Source organism: Temnothorax longispinosus, chromosome 11 (genome assembly GCF_030848805.1).
Source record: "Temnothorax longispinosus isolate EJ_2023e chromosome 11, Tlon_JGU_v1, whole genome shotgun sequence".
Classification (NCBI taxonomy): Eukaryota; Metazoa; Arthropoda; class Insecta; order Hymenoptera; family Formicidae; genus Temnothorax; species Temnothorax longispinosus.
The window spans coordinates 6,859,896-6,882,018 of NC_092368.1; the positions used below are offsets into that span (position 1 = coordinate 6,859,896).

Below are 22,123 nucleotides of genomic sequence, written 5' to 3' on the forward strand. Positions count from 1 at the left end.
GCAAAGAATGCATTCTATTTGGCTGGAAGTACGACGAATGCAGTTGTAAAGCATATTTGCGAAGAATGTGTTGCATTTTCGTTGAAGAAAAATTTACCACAGAATGATTTTATAAAAAAGGCGAAACTATACACGACAGCATTGAATTTGGGTGGCTTGAAAGAGCCTTGTTTTGAAACGTTCAACTTAGTTTTATACATTCTGACCATTACTATAAAATCTACAAGGATTTCATTTTGAGAAATGGAAACTCCAGGCTCATCGAATGCATTCATAAAAATGTAGAAATAATTTTTCCCACGTGCTGTGATTTAAAGAAAAAAATTATTAAGCATTTTTTCACTGTTTGTTCGTTTTGTACCAAAAATTTTTCTGAGAACAGCAAACAACGGAAGAACGTTTTTGGGTCTGCATGCTTGAAAAAAGCTTAACCAAAAAGTGCTTAAACATATAAGTAAACCCTTTGAAACTGCTTGTTACTTTGTAATAAATATTATATATGGTCTATAAATATGTATTTTATGAAATAAAGTATCGTTTTTAAAAATTAATTCCTCTGGAGATATTGTGAGCATGAGTTTTTATTAGTCAATGTACATTATTATTATTATTATTATTATTATTATTATGCAGTTTCAGTGTTATTTATGGAGTAACAATCTTTTGGAAAATGAAATTTATTTCATACAGTTCAAAATCATTTTATTTGATACAAAGTATAATTTTTTATTTGTACACTAGTTTTATTTGATACAAAGTAATCAAAAAAGGCGAATAAATTATTTGACATTGTGCTGTTGTAAATATTCAGCAACTTTCGGATTATGAAAGAACATTTTCAAAATAAGATGTAACCGTTTCAGCTTACTCTTCAGGTAGAAATTTTCGACCAACAAGCTTTCAATTTTTTCATCTGTGTAATACTCTTGAAGCTTAGAGTCCTGAAATGAGTGGAAGTATATTAAATAAGATAAATGGAGCATTACATTAGTAAACGAAAGAAAAATTAGGAATTTATGCGGCAATTACCTCAACATTTGGTCCAGAATGCGACGTACTTGGATTTTTTTGATTGTCGTCAGTTGACATTTTAGGATGTAACCGTTTCAGCTGACTCTTCAGGTAGAGATTTTCGACCAACAAACTTTCAATTTTTTTATCTGTGTAATACTCTTGAAGCTTAGGGTCCTGAAATGAGTGGAAGTATATTAAATATGATAAATGAAGCATTAAATTAGTAAACGAAAGAAAAAATTAAGAATTTATGCGGCAATTACCTCAACATTTGGCCCAGGATGCGACGTACTTGGATTTTTTTCATTGTCCTCAGTTGACATTTTACAAACAGCCAAATACTTAATCTAAAAACACAAATATGTCAAAATGTGACAAAACTGCAACATGAAAACAATTTTTCGCGATGAGTATTATTTAAATAATATACCTTCTGCCCTTGAAATTACTGCTCCAAATACGTACAATGAAACAGAGTCACGATGTGTCGATTTACGATAAATACGACACTTATAAAACAAATTATACTGTCGCGCGTTTAAGAACACACGTCTAATCAATTAAGAATCAATTAATACTTATTTTCAATTTTACAGAATCGATATTTCAGCTAAATTTTTACATTAATCGCGAGACCGAAAAGCGTATTGACGTTTACGAAAAGGTTATGTTTTCACAGATGATTGGAAGAAAAATGGCGGACGAGAATACTCATATTTATAGAGCCTTAGTTATACCGAGTTATACACGCAGTAATAAATAATATAAATAAAGTATTTTCTCTACATCGGAAAAAGTTGAGAGTAGAAAAAGTAATATTACTGATCTATTCCGTGTTTTAATTCCATTTAATAGTTGAAGGGTTAATTGATACATTATTAGATTATGCCATGGGACCTTCGTTGAGACGGTGGAAACCGTTCCTTGAGCTCTCGCGAAGACAGCAAAGGCGACGAATCCGCACCCTTGTGCAAGCGGATCTCGATTATTTTGAAAATGCAGCGAATAATGCTGCGTCTAGTCCTTCATGCTCACCGCCAACAGCTCGTGCTTCTAATATTCCTAATGACGTTTGTCATCAAATTGATGATTTCTTTGATAATCTTGAACGCTTTGATGACGCAGATGATCTCAATTTACTAATCAATGAAAGACCGACACTGACTAATACAGATATCCAGATGGAGAATCAGTCTTAATCGATTATCACTTGTCCCACTAGTATAACTGATCTTCAAAATTTTCTTGCTCATTGGGCAATCCAAAACAAAATACCTAAATTCCTTGTAAACGATCTTTTGAGAGGATTAAAGAAATTTGGTCATCCTGAACTTCCGTTTGATGCCAGGACATTATGTGACACCCCAAACAGAATTGATATACAGGCTCTCGCTGGAAGTATGTACTTATATATGTTCATTATATGGCTTAGAGAGAGCACTGAAGGAGCAGTTGAGATACAGAAACTATAATGTATTGCTGCAGCGTAATGCTGACACGGAAATTTCTGTGATTCTCCAAATTAACATTAACATCGATGGACTACCTCTATCAAAGAGTTCTAAGAATCAGTTGTGGCCCATATTAGGTAAAGTTGTTGGAACTCAGTTTGTCGAACCATTCGTTATTGGAGCGTTTCATGGAAGTAAAAAGCCTTCATCCGCTGCTGAATTTCTACAAGCATTTCTCACAGAGTACATGAAATTGTACAATGAGGGTTTTATTTACGAAAATTGAAGCTATGTTTTCCGATGAGACATTAGGCACTTACTGACAGAAAATAAAAGCTGAAATGTTTAAAATAATATACAATAAGCACGTATTGAAATAATATGTATTTTTATTTCTGCACCATTTCTGAACGTTTTAATGTTTCAGCAATATGATATGTGAGCATATGTCGAGTGGGTATTAATTATATTATTTTTCAGATAATTGTAGAGAGGATCGAAAGCGTTTTAAGGATTTAATTCTACAAAAAGTAAATGAGTTGCTGGAAGTAGTGCAAAAAAATGATAACCCAGTGGAGCGTATAGATCGTCATTATGCACTTCTGCCCCATCAGATGCCATTCAATGATATTAACGAATTACAAAGATTCGATCGTGATCTCAAAGACAATGGACAAATGCGAGATCAATTTGTACATATGCGAGTACTGTGAAACTGGTGCTGATACATCAGATCATTTCGTCAATATTTTAATTAAGTTGTTTAAATTGTTGACATTTTCTAGATGAAAAAAATTCCAGACATCGGCGGAAAATCGGTTCAAAAAACCGTTAAATATGCAATGGAAATAGTTATGACGGATGATTTAACTCAACAAGTCGTTTGAACCCTCGGAGCTGAGAACAAACAAAAAATCTCCAAGTTTACGTTTCCATATGTCATAATTGGTATGTACATACATGGCATATAACACTTTTGTTAAGTTCTTCGCCGTGAAAAAGCTACCACGTCTCATAGTCTACTTTTTCAGATGTTGTACGTAACACATTTGAAGGGACAAAAATCAAAGCTGTCGAAGATCGAATTGCCGAGTGGCTTCACCGTGGGGGCGACCGGAAAAAAGCTGAGAATAAACGTCGAGAACGTCTAAATCTTCAGTAGTGATTCATCATTGTACTTGGTAGATATGTATATTACACTGTATCTGCGTCTGTATATGTATTACGCGTGCTTTTTTTTAATAAGATAAATATAGCTGTCAAGATATTGGTATAGGTATCATTTAATAAGATCAATATAGGTATAGGTGTTTTTTTTTTCAATAAGATAAATATTACAGGTATAAGTTCCTAATATATAAGTAGATTTTTGATAATGTTGTTTACATACAAGACTATGTTTTGCTTATGTAAGATCTACTGTTTCTTTATGTACAAGTCTTATGAATAATACTTTCATTATATTGTAAATAATGTGAAATATGGATTTATATTAATTATATTATATACTATATGATAAAAGTTTATTGTTATCTGAAATATGGATGTACACAATATAAATTTAATAATTGTATTATCTAAAATTATTTAGTACACGCAGGTAACAATCAACTAGTATATTTTATAATATAAAGTTGATATAATATATATTATATTAATTATAATTATGTCAACTTTATATTATAAAATATACTAGTTGATTGTTAACTGTGTACTCATAATTTTAGATAACACAATTAACTTTATATTGTGTACATACATATTTCAGATAACAATAAACTTTTATCATTTATTGTTCACCTATCCCTGTCCTATATATTCCATAAATAAGATATCTTTTGGACATCATTTATTCGTGCCATTTAGATGCCATTTTGTTAATCTTTTGGACATCTATAAGACATCTGTTGAATGACGGCCATTTCTGTAAAGCATTTTGGTATAGCAATTCGGTAACTTTACGTTGACCTATTGGCAGCTGATACAGGTTAACCATGTGTTGCCAATTTGGTAAACGCTATAAGTTGCCTTACAGTTAGCGTACGGACATCGACAGTTAGCGTATAGACATCCATACGTGCCGTTTATGTAGACATGAGACACAATTTTGTTGTCAAAGAGGAATCTTTTTAGCCAACTAAAAAATCATCCCAGTCCTTTTTTGGTTAGCTTTTCGATATCTTTGGCGTATCATTTTGCTACCTGGGTCAGGAGGGTGACCTTGACAACATGTGTCAAGATCAAGGTCATTAGCGAGTGGGGTCTTTTTGTAAATAATTACTGGAACCGCCGCGCCGCTTTCCATGCTTATATTATGGTTTAAGAACAAAACTAAGTACATACATCGGTTGCAATTATTTGTGCTACTGCTGTTTTGCATAATATATGTATTTACCATAGATTCAAGGAAATTGAACAAGAACATATGTACAGAATGAAGTATTCAAGGCTGTTTTCAATTGAGAAGAAGATGGCATTGGACTTACATATAGAAGAGCTTTTATACTAATTGTAAGGCATTTTTCTTAGAACATATGTGTGTGTTATTTTGAAAATGTAAATGCTGTAACTTTATACAGACAAAGAAATAATGTAATTTTTAATTGTATATGGGGAGGGGTGAAAGCCATAGTAGTGTGAGTCAAATATTTTAAAATATTGACTCGTGTATGTACATAGATGCAATTTATATATTGTATAGATTGCATCTATATTACTATAACTTTTACTTCTCCATATATATGTATATACCCAAATAGCCAAGTCTGTTCGAACAAATAATGCCAAATACTTGCTACAAATTTTGGTTTCAGAAATGGTACAAATGCATCAAAATTTGTTTTATCAAATGTTGTCGACAAACTGCTAGCAAATACGTAGCAAAACATGATGCGTACACAATTGACGCCAAATATCGAGCAAAGCTTAGTAGTACCTGATAACAAATTGGCATCAAATTGCCGCTAAAATTATTTGACAAAACCTAACACCAAATTAATGCCAAATATTGAGCAAATTTTGGTGACAAAGCTTGAGAACAAATTGACGCCAAATACCGAGCAAAGCTTAGCAACTACCTGATAACAAATTGGCACCAAATTGCTGTTAAAGTTTGTTGACTAAACCTAACACCAAATTGATGCCAAATATTGAGCAAATTTTGGTAACAAAACTTAAGAACAAATTGACGCGCTCGAATTCCTTCGCGTTTTGCAAACGCCCGATCGTTTCATTCAGATGGCGCGACGCATAAGTCGCCACTTTCAAAGCGCCCCCACCTCCTTCCTCGCTCTCGTTCAGTGTCATGGCCGCTCTTGCTGCGTTTCTTCGGATGAGAAGAGTACGTTTTCTTTCTTTCGTAACTGATTGAGCTAAGCGGCACGTATTTTGGAGACCAACCGAGCGAGATTCGACTTCCCAAGGAGAGCTCACCGCCAGGAAAAGGAGAGCTGCGGCAGCTTGCGTCCAAGAGGGAGGATTGAGGCAAGGAGTCCGGTCCAGCGAGCAGGGCTCTTCCGATATTCTCATTTGGGACGCCATATTGGAAGATCGACATTGATCGTAGTAGTACATACAAGGGGCGCTGTAAGGTTAATTCTCGTCTTGAGATCTTGGAATTGCTCTCATACTTGTGACTCTGGTTTATATTCTAGCCTTAATGTAATTTTGATATATGCATTACAATTTTACACTGTCAAATAATAAATAATATTGTTTAATAATAATAACAACAGTATAGATAATAGTAACAGTTTTATTACTTGACTTATTTTATTTTATTTTTGACAACTCGTATATACATTAATTGTGGCTAAGGTCTATACTATGTCATAGTGTAGATCTTAGCTACGTTTCTGGCAAGTTAGTCCAAAGTATGCGGCTTTATTCTTTATCCTTTTTATCTATAGCAATTTTATTTTATTTTTTATTTTTTTTAAATTATTTTTTATGTATTATCTCTTTATGTATCAGGTTTCTGAAGAAGACTAAGTATATAAAGTCAAAACGTAAAACGTTAATTGTATTTAAAATTTGTTTAATTAAACGAGATTTTGTTTTTAAAGAGTGAAAACAAGATCGGCTCCATTTTTTTCGCATTCGATTTTGGTCATGAAGTAGGTACCAAACGAAAGGTCTCGTCAATCTGATTACGGATATGTCAGTCTCAGAGTATACCTATTTACCGTTCCAGAGATATCGGGCTCCAAAAATTCCAAAACTAATAGATGATGCCTGTTATGAACGTTCTCGGTAATGTCAATCTCGGGGTAGGATATACGACTCGGGACTCGGGTCAGAGAGAATAATCTTTATTGTCTTTTTGAGGAGACCGATAGCTTTCGTGGTCTCTGCGCTACTGGTTTCGCCGGTTTTGGAATTTTTGGAGCCCGATATCTCTGAAACGGTAAATAGGTACGCTCTGAAACTGACATATCTGTAATCAGATTGACGAGACCTTTCGTTTGGTACTTATTTTATGACCAAAATCAAGTGCGAAAAAAATGGGGCCATATATGCCTATGAACACTTGTTCTCACTCTTTAAGTTGATGACCTTTTTATAACTCGAAAATCAGCTAGCCTTCTATCCTATAGTTTATTTTGTACTGTTAGTTTTTTTAATTTAGTTAATATTTTTTTCCATTAACACATTTGTTATAGTGCTCGAAACGTCGACGTTGTTTTTCATATTGCGAACACATTCGTTATTAAAGTGGTTTTAATAAACACCTATTAATAGCTCGTAATTTGGCCGTTTCTATTATTTAGCTTTTGTTATAGTGATTGTGCGGTAGAAAATCTGAAAAAATAAATGTTTTATAAAAACTCAATTCAACAGATTCTTTAATTGAATTCGATCAATAGCATATTCAGCAAGCACATGTTTCCGTTAAAAAAGCCAAAGTTCCGTATACCAGATTTTCTTCATAATCAAAAAGAATCTGAACTTTCTCATTATTCTTAACTTTTTCATCATTCTGAACTTCCTCACCATTCTGAATTTTCTAATAATTCTGATCATTTTGAGTAGGGGAAACCGGGGCTAACTCGACATCGGGGCAAACTTGACACTAGACTTTTTGCTAATTTAAATCTATCGCAGAAACTTCTTTTTTCTACTGTAAATGCGTCTTTATGTGCTGGTATTATCAACGGGATTTGATGACATTCTAAGTTATGGTGTAATTTTTAGCGCGACATAAGCGTTTTTGATGGTGAAAAGTAATTTTTCTGATCTCTCGAAAATTCCTACTCTTTCATCGAGCTTTACTCTTGCAAATCTATATGTAAGTGATGTTCATGGGAAATTTGATGCTCTATATGAATCCGATAATCGTTTTTTGATATTTTCAAAATTTTCATGTTTTTAAAGTGACAAAAGTGAAAAACGACATCCGGGGCAAAGTCAACACCACGCCGTTTCGTCGGCTCTCAGTAACAAACGATGCTTGTCATGCAGCCGTATGGCTCATGACAAATGTATGCGCGCACGTCCGATCGCGAGTTTATGTACTCACAATCAGTCCTATTACTCGTGCCCGAGCGTGGTGACTTCTCTTCATATACATACATGTGTTGCGCACGTGGATTATACACATTGTATATAGAACCTACAGTTTAACGCCGATTTCGAACGGCAATTTTTAGAGAAGTTTTCGTGGCAAGGACATACTCTCGGTGGTTTGCCATTGCCTTCCGAGAGGAGAACGAGCGAATAAAATTTTCTAGCTCTACCGGGAATCGAACCTGGGACCTTTGGCTCAATAGACCAGTGCGCTGTCTACTAAGCCACGCTCGTTTTAATCGCGAGTTTACCTGCATTAATTGTTTTTCAGACATGAGTTTAGATGAAGATAATTGAAAGTTCAACAATTTTTGATCTCATTATTTTAAATAATTGTTCTAGCTATTTATTCCGCATTTTTGTACTTTTTAAGTACACAATAAACAATGTATTTTCATTTTCAGACAGCAAAAAATAAGTTCCAGATCAAATTGTGTCGATCAGACAAAGTGTTGAGTTTGTCCCGGCGGGGTGTCGAGTTTACCCCGGCATTTTTCAATTCGAAAATTTGTCTTTGCGTCACTTTTCCTTTCCTAGCGGCAAAACAAAGCGACGTACAGCAAAACTTTCTGAATCAATTTTGTACCTGAAGGAACACTCTTTAAATATATACCATTGAATTTGCCTAAAAATTTTAATTAAATATTAAAAATTGCCTTTAAAAAAATAGTGTTGAGTTAACCCCGGTCTCCTCTACTCTGAACACTTTAATTTCGAGAATAACGATAATTATAGAGATATATTTAACATTAACAGACACACCGGCAAACGAGGCTCATTCAGATGACAACGATAATAACTCTGAAAGTTGCGAGAATAGTGATAAGAACAATAAGAACCAAAAGAACGATGAGGAAAAAAATTTCCCATAAAGATATAATATAAATTTATAAATTCACATTGTATATATATATATAACATTTACTGTAATTAATATATAATTAATTATTTTATTGCCACCGTTAGATTTTATAAATGTCTTATAATGTTTTATAAATATAAAGATTTCTTTTAACATATGTATAAAATAATTTATCAATATAAATCAATAAAATTGTAAATCAATAAAAAATTATAGGTATGTTTTTTATAATTTAATGCTTTTAATTTTCCCTAAAAAAATATACTTTAGTATTTATTAATGGCTACGTAACAAAGCTTGCTGCAATTTGGCGTCAACCTGTGTCATCAAGATTTGCTCTGTATTTGGTGCCAATTTGCTGTTAAGTATTGTTCTCAAATCTTGTTTGATATTTGATATCAATTTGGCGGGTTTTGTCAACAAACTTTAATAGCAATTTGTCAACAATTTGCTATTAAATTGCTGACAAGCTTTGTTCGGTATTTGGCGTCAAGTTCTTTCGTCAAGGTTTGCTCGCAATTTGGCACAAATTTGCTGTCGAGCTTTTGTTGGCAAGCCTTGTTCACAATATGGCGCAAAGGGTACCCCACGGTAAGACAGGCAAAATGCCACTGTTAATGAAACGGAAAAATGACTTTGGATCTGCATAAGTACACTAAAAAAAGAATTTTCTACGATTTTTCCGACTATCCATTCCCCCTCCTTTTCCTAGTGGCACAAAAAAAACCGCTTTTTTCAAAAATTATTTTTTTTCTTTGGTTCCTTCATGTTAAAAAATTTGAGAATATAGCTTATAAAAAGTACTTAGCACACAATTTTTTTGAGCTTTAGGCGCGTTAAATATCTAACCTAAAAAAATAAAATAAGTATTTAAATCAATTTTTTTCTAATTTCTTTGATAGTTGCAGGTCTAATTACTTTAGAAAATTGTATATTTTAGTGTTTTACATGTATTAGAATTTTTCAGATTTTTCGGAATGGTGGGCCGTACTCAAAAATGCGAAAAACCCTATTTTTAGCCACTTTTGGGCCACTTTTATGGTCCTCAAATGATTGATAGTGCATTAACTGACTCTAAAATTAACATAATATATTACTTTTGGATATATGTTGTCAAAATTTGATACATTCCGATACGTCTTATATGTTTTTGAGCATGAAATCAGTCATAACTCAACGAGAAAACCCTAATTTTTGTATAAAAGTGCCTATTTTTCGTCGATTTCTGGATTTTTGGTTATTTTATCTAAGTTTTTTTTGCATATGATTGGTAAATATACAAATTTTTGTACAATATTATGTTTATTTTAGAGTCAGTTAAGGCACTATCAATCATTTGAGGACCATAACAGGCTCAAAAGTGGCTAAAAATAGGGTTTTTCGCATTTTTGAGTACGGCCCACCATTCCGAAAAATCTGAAAAAATTCTAATACATCTAGAACACTAAAATATACAATTTTCTAGAGTAATTAGACCTGCAACTATCAAAGAAATTAGAAAAAAAATTGATTCAAATACTTATTTTATTTTTTTAGGTTAGATATTCAACGCGCCTAAAGCTCAAAAAAATTGTGTGCTAAGTACTTTTTATAAGCTATATTCTCAAATTTTTTCAAAATTTTTAACCCGAAGAAACCGGAGAAAAAAAATAATTTTTGAAAAAAGCGGTTTTGTGGTGCCACTAAGAAAAGGAGGGGGGATGGATAGTCGGAAAAATCGTAGAAAATTCTTTTTTTAGTGTACTTATGCAGATCCAAAGTCATTTTTTCGTTTCATTGACAGTGGCATTTTGCCTATCTTACCCCTTTGCCGTTGAACTTTTGGCTGCCCTGTTTTGCTCGATATTTGGCGTCAATTTGGTGTCAAGTCATGTACACAAGCTTTGCTAGCAAAACACAAGCGTATTGCAGACACAGATCGCACCGGATTTGTCGACAAGTTTTGCGCGTATTTGGTGTCAATTTGGTTACAATTTGCTGACAAATTGTTTACTGGGTATATATGTATATATGTATATAGGTATATAAACACATACGCTGTAAGAGTAATAAAACTGTTTGTATAATCTGTATAATAAAAAAATTTGTAAAACAAAAAAGGTTTTAAATATAATAAAAATAAAGTACATGCAATTAAGCAGTATTCATATTGTGTAAATTCTGCAAAAGCAATACTATGTACTTAACAGTCTTTACAAATTAAAAGTAATAAATAATATTGCATTGGAAGATAATTGTTTAAGTAAAAAAATCGAGTGTGTGTGTGTGTGCGTGCGTGTGTGTGTGTGTGTGTGTGTGTGTGTTGTGTGCGTGTGTGTGTGTGTGTGTGTGTGTGTGTGTGTGTGTGTGTGTGTGTGTGTGTGTGTGTGTGTGTGTGTGTGTGTGTGTGTGTGTGTGTGTGTGTGTGTGTAAACATTTGTAAATATTTCAAACAAAACATACATTCTTTCTCTAATTTGTGTTAAATAATATATCTTTATTAACAATAAGTAAGGGATCCTTAATGTAAAAAAAATTACGGTTTTCTTGATTGTTAAGCAAACAGTTTTAAGAGAAGAACTGATGCTTATTTATCGAAATCTCATCTGTCCCAATTAACGGCATAAGTACTCAGCGAATATAAAAATATATTTCTTACACTGGCAGTAGCAAAATTTTTGAGACATTTAACACTAATTAAGTAACATTATTTAACACTTTAATGACACACAATTACATATTACGTAAAAATACTGTTTATTATTGTAAAATGTAATACAACTGCGTACAAAATTACTGTTATTAACAAAAAGCCATTGAAAATAAAATAATAGGAGCAGTAAATCTAAAAGATAAGGCTGAAGCTTGAGAAAGGATTGCTGCAAAAAGTTTATAATAATGAATGCAGATAAAATGGCTAAGCTACCTGATTACCTTATTACTCTGTTGGCACATATTAATAAAACTATTTAATTCTATATCAACATATCTTTGAACACATTATGAAAGACAGATAGAAAAAGAACATCTATGTAGCACCAAACATATTCTTTGGTATAAATTTATATGACTTATACGATATACGTATAAAATCAATGTACATATATTTTAATAAAATAGAATATACGATCTTATAAGAAGCTTTCACAGCGGGAATTATCAACAAATATCTTAAATTATAGTGAGAATTCGGACTGCATTTGTACTTTCTCTTCAATCATTGAAAGCTTGAGCAATGCGATTTTGACTTCCGCTTCAGCAACTTTCATTTTTATCGAATGAAATTCCCGCTGCCCACCATTTTTTTAATTGCTTGCTAGTACGAGGTGGAAAGCCTTGGCTGCAGTATTTCGTAGTTACCCTCTCCCAAGCTTCAGCCTTATCTTTTAGATCCGCTGCTCCTGTTTTTTTTATTTTCGATTGCTTTTTCTTGCAATATAATTGAGCAAGGATCATCCGCTCCGTTTCAGTATAATGAACGTTTTTGGATTCGCAGTCCATAATTATGCTACTCTCGTCCGGATGGATAAAATGTAGTAGCATTCCTATGCGTTATCCACAACAGGTTACTTTAAAGCTGAAAATCAAGCGCTTTAGCGGCCCTTGCGCCGCAAGCTGTATCCCTCCGCCGCGCCTGCGCACTAAGGATTCACATTGGATTTCTGTTGCGATTCCACAGAGGTTACACCGGTGTAATACGCAACCTGTTTTAACAGTTTTTAACAGTTTTTACAGTATGGGAAGGTCCCATAAGAAGCACAAATCAAGGAAGAGGAGTGCCTCTCCCGAGATTGATCGTCTGGCGAGGATTGAAGCGAAGGTAGCTCTCCTAATGAACGTAATGCAAGGTAGGGTTAGGGCACCTCGTGCCGGCCAACCTTCACCGAGGGCCTCATCTCCAGAACACTACGAAAATAGCGGTAGCTCTAGCCCGCGTTCTGTCAAGAACTCGCAATCGGTGCCTTCGGGGCCGAACAACGACTCAGGTGTGTTTGTCCTGACCGGATCTGTGTTTGTAGAACACAGGCGGGAAGCACGACACGACCTTGTCCAGACCATTTAATGTTCTGTGTTTGCAGTGATGGTGAGTGACCTACCGGACAACGGGGGGGCATCCTCGATGCCTCCGCCTCCTAAGGCTGTGCAATTCGTCGAGACGAGCGGCTCGACACCGGTAGAAAGCGAGGTCCAGGAATTCGCAAGAGAGCTGTTTGGTCCCGAGATTGCGGAGGCGGACACCGTCCCGTGGAACGAATTAATTTCGCAGAGGTGGCTGGACATTACGCGAAAGGGCCTTCCTGCAGAGCGAAGAGATCAGCTGCTAAAAAGATACGTGCCGTCGGAGACACTGAGTTTCCTGCAATCGCCGAAATTAAATTCGGAGATTAAGTCTGCACTAAAAAGCAACTCGATCATTAAACGTGACGAGTTCTGCGCCAAGGACCAGGGCCAAGCAGGTATAGCGCTTTGTGCCTTTGGTGAGGCCCTATCGGACCTGTTGAAGCCGCAGGTACAACAGTCTCTAAGCCCCGAAATACGCCTGGCGATAGCAAAGGCGAGCGATGGCGCTAAGATCTTAGCGGACCTTTTCTACCGGCTGTCGTTGTCGAGAAGGGCTCAAATTCTACCAGCTCTTAACCTGGTGGCTAAGAACGTGGCTGAGGCCTGTCCGGCCGACCATCTGTTATTTGGCGCAACCTTCGGAGAGGAATTCAAGAAGGCGACCGCCATGGAAAAATCTGCTAAAGATATTGCCAGGTCATCTTTGACAATCGCGGGAAACGTGCAGCAACCTATCAAACAACCTGTTCGCAGAGCCCCCGCGAAAGCAGGAAACTACCGAGCCCCTGCCCCGAAGACGAGGCCGACGACGAGGACAGGGAGATCGAGCAGCAGCCGTCGGTCGACGTATCGCCCCAGATCGAGTTCGAGGAGACGGTAAATAAGGAGGTAAAGATCGCCGGCAGGCTTTCTTACTTTCTCGCTCAGTGGAGACAAGTTACCTCGGACGTAAAGATTTTACAAACAATTACCGGGTATAGACTGCCTTTTAGATCACGCCCTCCCAGTCAAATTAGAGAACCTTCGGTTCATCTCTCAGAGGAGGAGGAGCAGGTCTGCCATCACGAGATCACTAGACTCTGCGAAAAGGGCCCGATCGAGCCAGCCTCGGACTCCGAGGACCAATTTCTGTCATCCTATTTTGTGATCAAAAAATCTTCAGGCGGTTGGAGATTTATATTAAATTTAAAGCCATTTAACAAATTCATTGTAGCTCCTCACTTTAAAATGGAGAATTGGAAGACGGTTGTAGGACTTATTTCCCCAGGAGATTTTCTAGCCACGTTAGATTTGGAGGACGCCTATTTACTACTACCGGTCCATCAGGATGACAGAAAGTTCCTCCGGTTCCGCTTTCGAAATAAGCTCTTTCAATTTAAGGTCCTGCCTTTTGGATTAGCATCAGCGCCATTTATTTTTACAAAAATTTTAAAACCGGTAATTTCCACTCTTAGGGAAAAAGGATATTTGTCAGTAAACTATCTGGACGATTTTCTCCTTATTGCAAAGTCATACGACCAGTGCCTGGATAATGTCTCGACAACAATAAACTTATTATCATCTTTAGGTTTTGTCATCAATAAGAGAAAGAGCGTTGTCACACCGTCCAAATCCCGTCGTTTTTTAGGTTTCATCTTCGACACAGACTACTTCTCAATCTCAATCCCAGCGGACAAGAGGGAAAAGCTCCTTAGAATTACGCTTGATATTTTAAACAGAAGGAATTGTAAAATTCGAGTTTTGGCTAGTTATATTGGCTCACTAGTTTCGGTTTGCCCAGGAGTACAATACGGTATACTACACACTAAGGTACTAGAAAGAGAAAAGTTTTTGGCACTTACAGAAGCAGATAATAATTTTGAGGCAAATATGTCACTACCCTCTACAATTAGAGAGGACCTCCTATGGTGGAGATCGATATTTTCTGATGCAGATCAACGAAACGTGATTAGATCGGGGATCTTCAAACTCGAAATATTTACGGACGCCTCGTTGTCAGGTTGGGGGGCGGTCTGTGCCAATAATCGAACTCATGGGTTTTGGTCGCCAGAAGAGAAACGCAATCATATTAACTATTTGGAATTGTTAGCGGTTTTTCACGCTCTGAGATGTTTTGCAACACATTTGAAGAATTGCGACATTCTCCTAAGAGTAGATAATTCTACAGCTCTCGCATATATCAACCGCATGGGTTCGATTAAATTTCCACACTTGTCAAATCTGGCAAGAGAGATCTGGTCTTGGTGCGCGGATCGGGACATCTTTATTTATGCCTCTTATATTCCCTCAGCCCAGAACATAGAGGCCGACGCTGAATCTCGCGTCGTATCTATTGAGACAGAATGGTCTCTAGATCAATCATATTTCGAGATAATTAATACGGGACTCGGCCCTTTTGACATAGATCTATTCGCCTCGTCAATTAATTCGAAGTGCCCCTGTTTCGTTTCGTGGTTTCCGGACCCTTTAGCTGCTTTCGTGGATGCATTTTCTCTAGATTGGAGAAAATATTATTTTTATGCATTTCCACCGTTTGCACTGATCCTTAGAGTACTGCGTAAGATGATCTCAGACAGGGCAGAGGGAGTAGTTGTCGTTCCATGGTGGCCAGCTCAGCCTTGGTTCCCGTTATTTAATCGTCTCGTGGTCCAGGGACCCATCCATCTTGAACCAAATATTAAGATGTTGTCATCCCCTTTCAGAGAGGTACATCCGGCGTGGAACAGAATTTCCCTGGCAGCCGCGCACTTATCCGCCAGGCATTCTTAAGCAAGGGGACGCCACCAGCGGCATTGGAAGCAACGATTGCATCAATTTCGGAGGCCACAATCGCGCAATATAGCAAGCCGTTACGCCTGTGGTGGAGTTTTTGCAAGCAGAAAAACATAGATTGTTTCTCGCCACCAGTCACATCATTCTTGGAATTCTTATCGTCCCTGCTAGAACAGATGGGCTCCTACTCCACCCTAAATACGTACCGGTCGGCGATTTCTCTTCTCTCTCTCGATGAGGTTGGCTCGCACGCGCTAGTCAAGAGGTTCTTTAGAGGGGTAGCGGCACTAAAACCCCAACGTCCGAAATATGATTTTATTTGGGACCCATCGCCCGTACTCGCTCATCTAGCCTCTCTGTATCCTCATGAAAACCTTACGTTAGAGGCTATTTCATGTAAGTTAGTGACGCTTTTAGCTCTGACAACTGCTCAGAGAATGCAAACGTTGGCCGCCATATAGCTCTCAAATATGGTCGTTGCCGACACTTTACTTATTAAGATTACAGCTAGACTTAAGACTTCGGGTATCGGAAGACCTCAGCCTCTGCTCTCATTCCGACCCTTTGCAAACAAACCGGAGCTCTGCGTTTATTCTTTAATAAAACTCTATCTCGAAATCACACGTGAACTACGACAAGAAAACTGCGATGCCTTGTTTATTTCGTTTCGCTCTCCACACAGACCTGTGTCTGCTCAAACGTTAGGACGTTGGGTCAAGCTAAGCCTAAACGCTGCGGGGATAGATACATCTGTTTTTTCGGCTCACTCGACTCGCCACGCTTCCACCTCTCTCGCCGCGAGTAGAGGCGTTAACGTTGACGAGATTCGGCGTACAGCGGGCTGGAGCAGATCGTCTGAGGTCTTCGCCCGTTTTTACAACCGTCCGATAGTGCAGAGCAACTCATTTCAATCCGTTATTTTAAACGACGTTTAATGATATAAAGAATATAGAGAGATTTTATTTTGTCAAATTTATATTATATATGTAGATATATATAATAGACAAGCGTGTGATATTTTATATTATATCTAGAGACTGACTTCCGTATGCGGAAGAAACCTTTTGTTTGAGTCGAGCCACTGATAATATTGCTATGTGCCTTATATTGTACTATAAGCGTTTCCTGATTTATGCTAATACAAGTATCATAGTTGCACAAATCTGTGCGTTAAAAATCTACATTTTATCCATCCGGACGAGAGTAGCATAATTAACAAATTGAACGAACTTACCTTAAGTGAAGTTCGATTATAATTATGCATACTCGTCCGGATGGATCATCCCTCCCTCCCTTTCCGTTGAGGACAGATTTGTGTCTTTAAAGAAAAATGAGAATCCTTAGTGCGCAGGCGCGGCGGAGGGATACAGCTCGCGGCGCAAGGGCCGCTAAAGCGCTTGATTTTCAGCTTTAAAGTAACCTGTTGTGGATAACGCATAGGAATGCTACTACATTTTATCCATCCGGACGAGTATGCATAATTATAATCGAACTTCACTTAAGGTAAGTTCGTTCAATTTGTTAATTATACTAGCTAATATATTGTATTTATAACCTTGTATAAAAAAATGTTTTTAGGCAATGACAGTCAAAGTCAGTTCAAGGTTAGGTTATTTATTCGCGCTCTTGGTTTAAATTGTACTCTGAACAGTGGCATAAATCATAAAATACACAAAATTCCTAGAGAACAAGCTTTTTCTGGAAGGAGACATAAAGGTTTTATTATGAAACAAGGAGGTCTTGATAAAATAAGGAATCCTCCAATAAGGCTTCTTCAGTCGTTAAGATAAGAACTATCTATGAATACGGGCATATATTTATTATTTTGTCATATATCACCGGAAGGTTGTCAGTATCCTTCTGTAATTTGACAACAGACGGAAACAACGTCGAACCCTTTGTTTCTCAGGGTCTTACAAATGTTCTCGCTACAATCCTTATAATGTACGGGATGGTAATAGGATGTCTCACAATGTGTACTTTATCGTTTACCGAATCTCCGCGTTTTAAGAGCCTTAAGTCTTCATTTTATATGTTTGTTACATCCCGTACATTAAGGATTGTAGCAAGAACATTTGTAAGGCCCTGAGAAACAAAGCGTTCGACGTTGTTTATACGGTTCCTAAAAAACTCGACCGCATTATTAAAAGAGGAAAAGATAGGCTGGAAAATGTTAAACGTATGGAGCTTGTAATGCTTGTATATGAGATCGATTGCCTTAATTGTGACGCATGTTACATCGGACAGACCATGGTGTAAATAGACAGGTGAAGCATTCCCGATGCTGCGCACTCGTTCAGTTTTTGAACCAATCAGCGCGCGACCTTTTTTGCGAGAAAAGCAATATGGCTGCTTCCATCAATTCGTAGTCCGTCACGTCCGTTATCCGTCGCGTGCGTCTGTTGTGCGGGAAATATTTTGTGTTCAACTTTTGCGACTTTAATAAAACATACGCAGTAAGTAGTAAATATAATTAATGTTGAGAGGCATTTATATTGGTTGATATTTGCTAAATAACCCAAGTAGCAAAAAAATATTTTTCAACGTTTTTAAAAACATTTTTAGTAATAAAAAAAATATTTAAAAAACGTTTAAATTAATAGAACAGATCCTTTTTTTCTTATTAAAAAAGTATGTATTTTATTGATTTTTTCATTATTCACTGGCAATTTAAATTTTTATTTTTGCTGTATTTATTTTAACATTGTAAAAAAACGTTTTTTTAACATTCAAAAAAATGTGTTTTTAATTATTTTAAAAAATTAAAGAATTTATTGCGAAAAATATTACCTCAGACGCTCTTCACGAAATGAGGGAGGTTCCAGGTTCGAATCCTGGCTGAGGTAATATTTTTCGCAATAAATTCTTTACAGTTTTTTAAAATAATTAATTCGCGTCGTATTATGTATTATGTATTATGTATCAGTACAAAATTACCTTTTTCAAAAAAGGTAAAAAAAGGCGCCAAGTACACGCGCAATGTATGTTGTAAATCTAAAAATCTAAAATGGTAGTAGCTTTATTTCTTTCTAACAAAATAATTCACAAAATTTCGTTACCTAACTCAACCCAAGTGATGATATATGTATAGTAGCTTTATTTCTCCCTAACAAAATAATTCACAAAATTGCGTTACCTAATTCAACCTAAGTGATACGTATTTCAAAAAAAGATGTGAAATCTTTAAATTGCGCCAATTGCAAAGAGAATATATACACTTTGAAAAATAATTTTGCAACTACTTTTAAAAAATGAAACAAAATTGTGTTACCTAACTCAGCCCAAGTGGTATGTATCTTTGTATTCCTGAGAGTCTTTCTATCAACCCAAGTGGTAGTAGTTTTAATTCTCCTTGATAAAATTATAATATTACAAAGAATTATTTTAATCACAAAGAATTAAAGAGGTAACATTATAAAATAAAAATATTTAATTAAAATAAAATAAATAAATTTTTCTTGTAAAAAACTTGGCGCTGCTTTTTTAAGGTTTAGAACCTTTGCACAAGACTTTCGTATGGCAACGTAGTGTAACGAGACGTGGGTCAACGCACAAGAAACGTATCGGTTACGGCGTTAAGCGTCATCTACAATGGCAGCAGGAGTATGCAGTAAGACGTAAACAGTAAGCTATTCTATTGACCAATCACAGTCGATTATTCTTGAATTGTAAAAATCCCATTAGTCAATAACTTACTGCTTACGTCTTACTGTATACTCCTGCTGCCATTGTAGATGACGCTTTATACGTCAATACGTTTCTTGTGCGTTGATCTACGTTACGTTACCATACGAAAATTTTATGCGGAGGCTCTAACCGATACGTTTCTTGTGCGTTAATCCACGTTACGTTACGCTACGCTATCATACGAGAGTCTTGTGCGGAGGCTCTTATCCAGACAAATTTGCATAGCGCATAAACATAAGCGTAAGAAATTGATTGGTTTACATGTATATGTGCAAAAGGAAATAGACCAATCCATCTCTTTATGCATATGCTTATGCACCTATGCAAGTTTGTCTGGGTTGACCTTAAAAAAGCAGCGCCAAGTTTTTTACAAGAAAAATTTATTTATTTTATTTTAATTAAATATTTTTATTTTATAATGTTACCTCTTTAATTCTTTGTGATTAAAATAATTCTTTGTAATATTATAATTTTATCAAGGAGAATTAAAACTACTACCACTTGGGTTGATAGAAAGACTCTCAGGAATACAAAGATACATACCACTTGGGCTGAGTTAGGTAACACAATTTTGTTTCATTTTTTAAAAGTAGTTGCAAAATTATTTTTCAAAGTGTATATATTCTCTTTGCAATTGGCGCAATTTAAAGATTTCACATCTTTTTTTGAAATACGTATCACTTAGGTTGAATTAGGTAACGCAATTTTGTAAATTATTTTGTTAGGGAGAAATAAAGCTACTATACATATATCATCACTTGGGTTGAGTTAGGTAACGAAATTTTGTGAATTATTTTGTTAGAAAGAAATAAAGCTACTACCATTTTAGATTTTTAGATTTACAACATACATTGCGCGTGTACTTGGCGCCTTTTTTTACCTTTTTTGAAAAAGGTAATTTTGTACTGACATCATGCATTTTGTAGTGATAAGCAAGTATCGGCAAAAAATTTCCATTTTTTATTTTTTAATTATTTACAAATTGACAATAACTAATTAAATTTTTATTAAATTTATATATATATATATATATATATATATATAAAACCTCTTATTTTTTACAAATATACATATATGTGTATTTATATTCGTATTATATAGAGAATCGCTATAACATTAAATGTAATAATAGTTATAATATAGAACTATTGTCTCCTATTTTTGAAATTTATTAAATATGTATTGATTAAATACGTATTTATTATATTTAATGTTATTCTTGCAATTCTCTATGTTAAGTGGATATAAATACACATATATATCGTATATATACATATATATAACATTAACATGTTTTTTAAATCATGTTTATCTGCAATAATTAAATTATTTATATTAAACTAATTATTTTTTAAATAAAAAATTTACCTGACAATGTGATTATTCCTTATCCACTAATTATTAAATTTTCAAATAAGTAATTATTTATGTATTAAAAACACATGAAGAATATAAAACGGTGCAAAACTGGAAACTACTAGAACAGATTCGGGTCTGGACTAGTTATTTATTGGTTCGGATTCCTTGATTGCTTGAACAGATCGACTAAGAAAAAGTTTATTATAATGGACCATTTTCCCGAAAATATTACATACATGGATCCAACTTGTATCAAACCTATGAATATTAATACGTGATTATAATCGATATAATTGTATATATTTATTTTTGTACAGTTATGTTCAAGAAATGACAAGAGATGATACATCTAATATTTGTAAATAGATTTCTGTTAGAGGATCTGATCATGGATTAATATTTTAATACTGTTTCTGATTGTTATCGGAATGAATTAAAGTATGGTTTTGTATTTTCATATTGTAATTATTATATTCAAGTCATTAAACTATTCATGTATTTTTATTTTTCCTCCAAATGTTTGCGAAAACTTAACTATTTAGTAGAGCTACATAATCGAGTAAATGAATTAAATATTATCACATAACTGAATGAATTAAAATCACAGTCCTTAAAAATACAATGTAGCTAATATATATTAATTATAAAATAGATTATAATATATATATAATCAGCTGTTTTATAATGAATCAATTGTACGATGAAACAAAGTTATTTATCTGGTTATAATATTTACAGTCCTTGAATCTGAATCCTTTAAACAAAATTGGACAATTCGTTGAATCTAAGATCAGATTTTAGCTTTCTTCCTATTTTTATCCGACACTGTATACTTGTCGTAACTTTTCGTTGGATCAAAAGGTTCCCATCTACTCGCTGGAAAAATGTGTTTGTTCCTCTCGTACCATGATCTAATGAGAAAAACATAAAAGAGAATTATACAAAGTATTCTTTTAATAATAAATACCTAAGTAAAACTTTTCCGACATGTGATTCCTCGGTTTCGACAGAAGCATCGTGCTTAATACGAATATCATCGTGAACGTCAAATGTGAACAGAGGCCCGCTCTTTCCTCGTGCCTAATCGCAATATTACATACATTAAAATAACATGCCAACATTGTGATATTGCTTCATAAGTTTTATCATTTAGTATATTTACCTTAGTTACAATAAAATTAGTTATAGTTGCAGTAAAACGTATAATGGTGCGGTAATATAAGATTCTCCTTGACATACATTAACTGATTTGCCATTACTGTTTTAAGCTCGCTGAATTCACGCCTCAGAACTTCTAAACATCTCTGAAGAACCTAATAGATAGAATTACCTGTGTGTAAAAATTTAATTTATGCAGCAGAACATTATATAT

The 22,123-nt window shown here is 35.0% G+C and overlaps 2 protein-coding genes across 15 annotated transcripts in view; one reads left to right on the forward strand and one right to left on the reverse strand.

Moving 5' to 3' along the window:
- Positions 1-638: 638 nt before the first annotated feature.
- LOC139821999 (uncharacterized) overlaps positions 639-22,123 on the reverse strand; it is a 72,884-nt gene continuing 51,399 nt past the window's right edge. For 2 of the 14 annotated variants that reach the window (XM_071793504.1, XM_071793505.1), the window contains exons 2-4: positions 1,278-1,361; positions 1,030-1,188; positions 649-941 (exon numbers count right to left, since the gene is read on the reverse strand). In XM_071793504.1, coding sequence (XP_071649605.1) covers positions 780-941; positions 1,030-1,188; positions 1,278-1,337 — 381 coding nt within the window. In that variant the 5' untranslated portion in view covers positions 1,338-1,361 and the 3' untranslated portion in view covers positions 649-779. Of the gene's footprint in view, positions 942-1,029; positions 1,189-1,277; positions 1,362-1,444; positions 1,502-20,933; positions 21,832-21,913; positions 22,082-22,123 lie in introns of those variants that run through there. The other 12 variants (XR_011734413.1, XR_011734414.1, XM_071793503.1 and 9 more) reach the window with 11 other exon arrangements.
- Positions 11,376-14,821, forward strand: LOC139821988 (uncharacterized). The gene has a single exon (XM_071793468.1). The coding sequence runs from the start codon at positions 12,953-12,955 to the stop codon at positions 13,811-13,813; it is 861 nt and encodes a 286-aa protein (XP_071649569.1). The 5' UTR covers positions 11,376-12,952; the 3' UTR covers positions 13,814-14,821.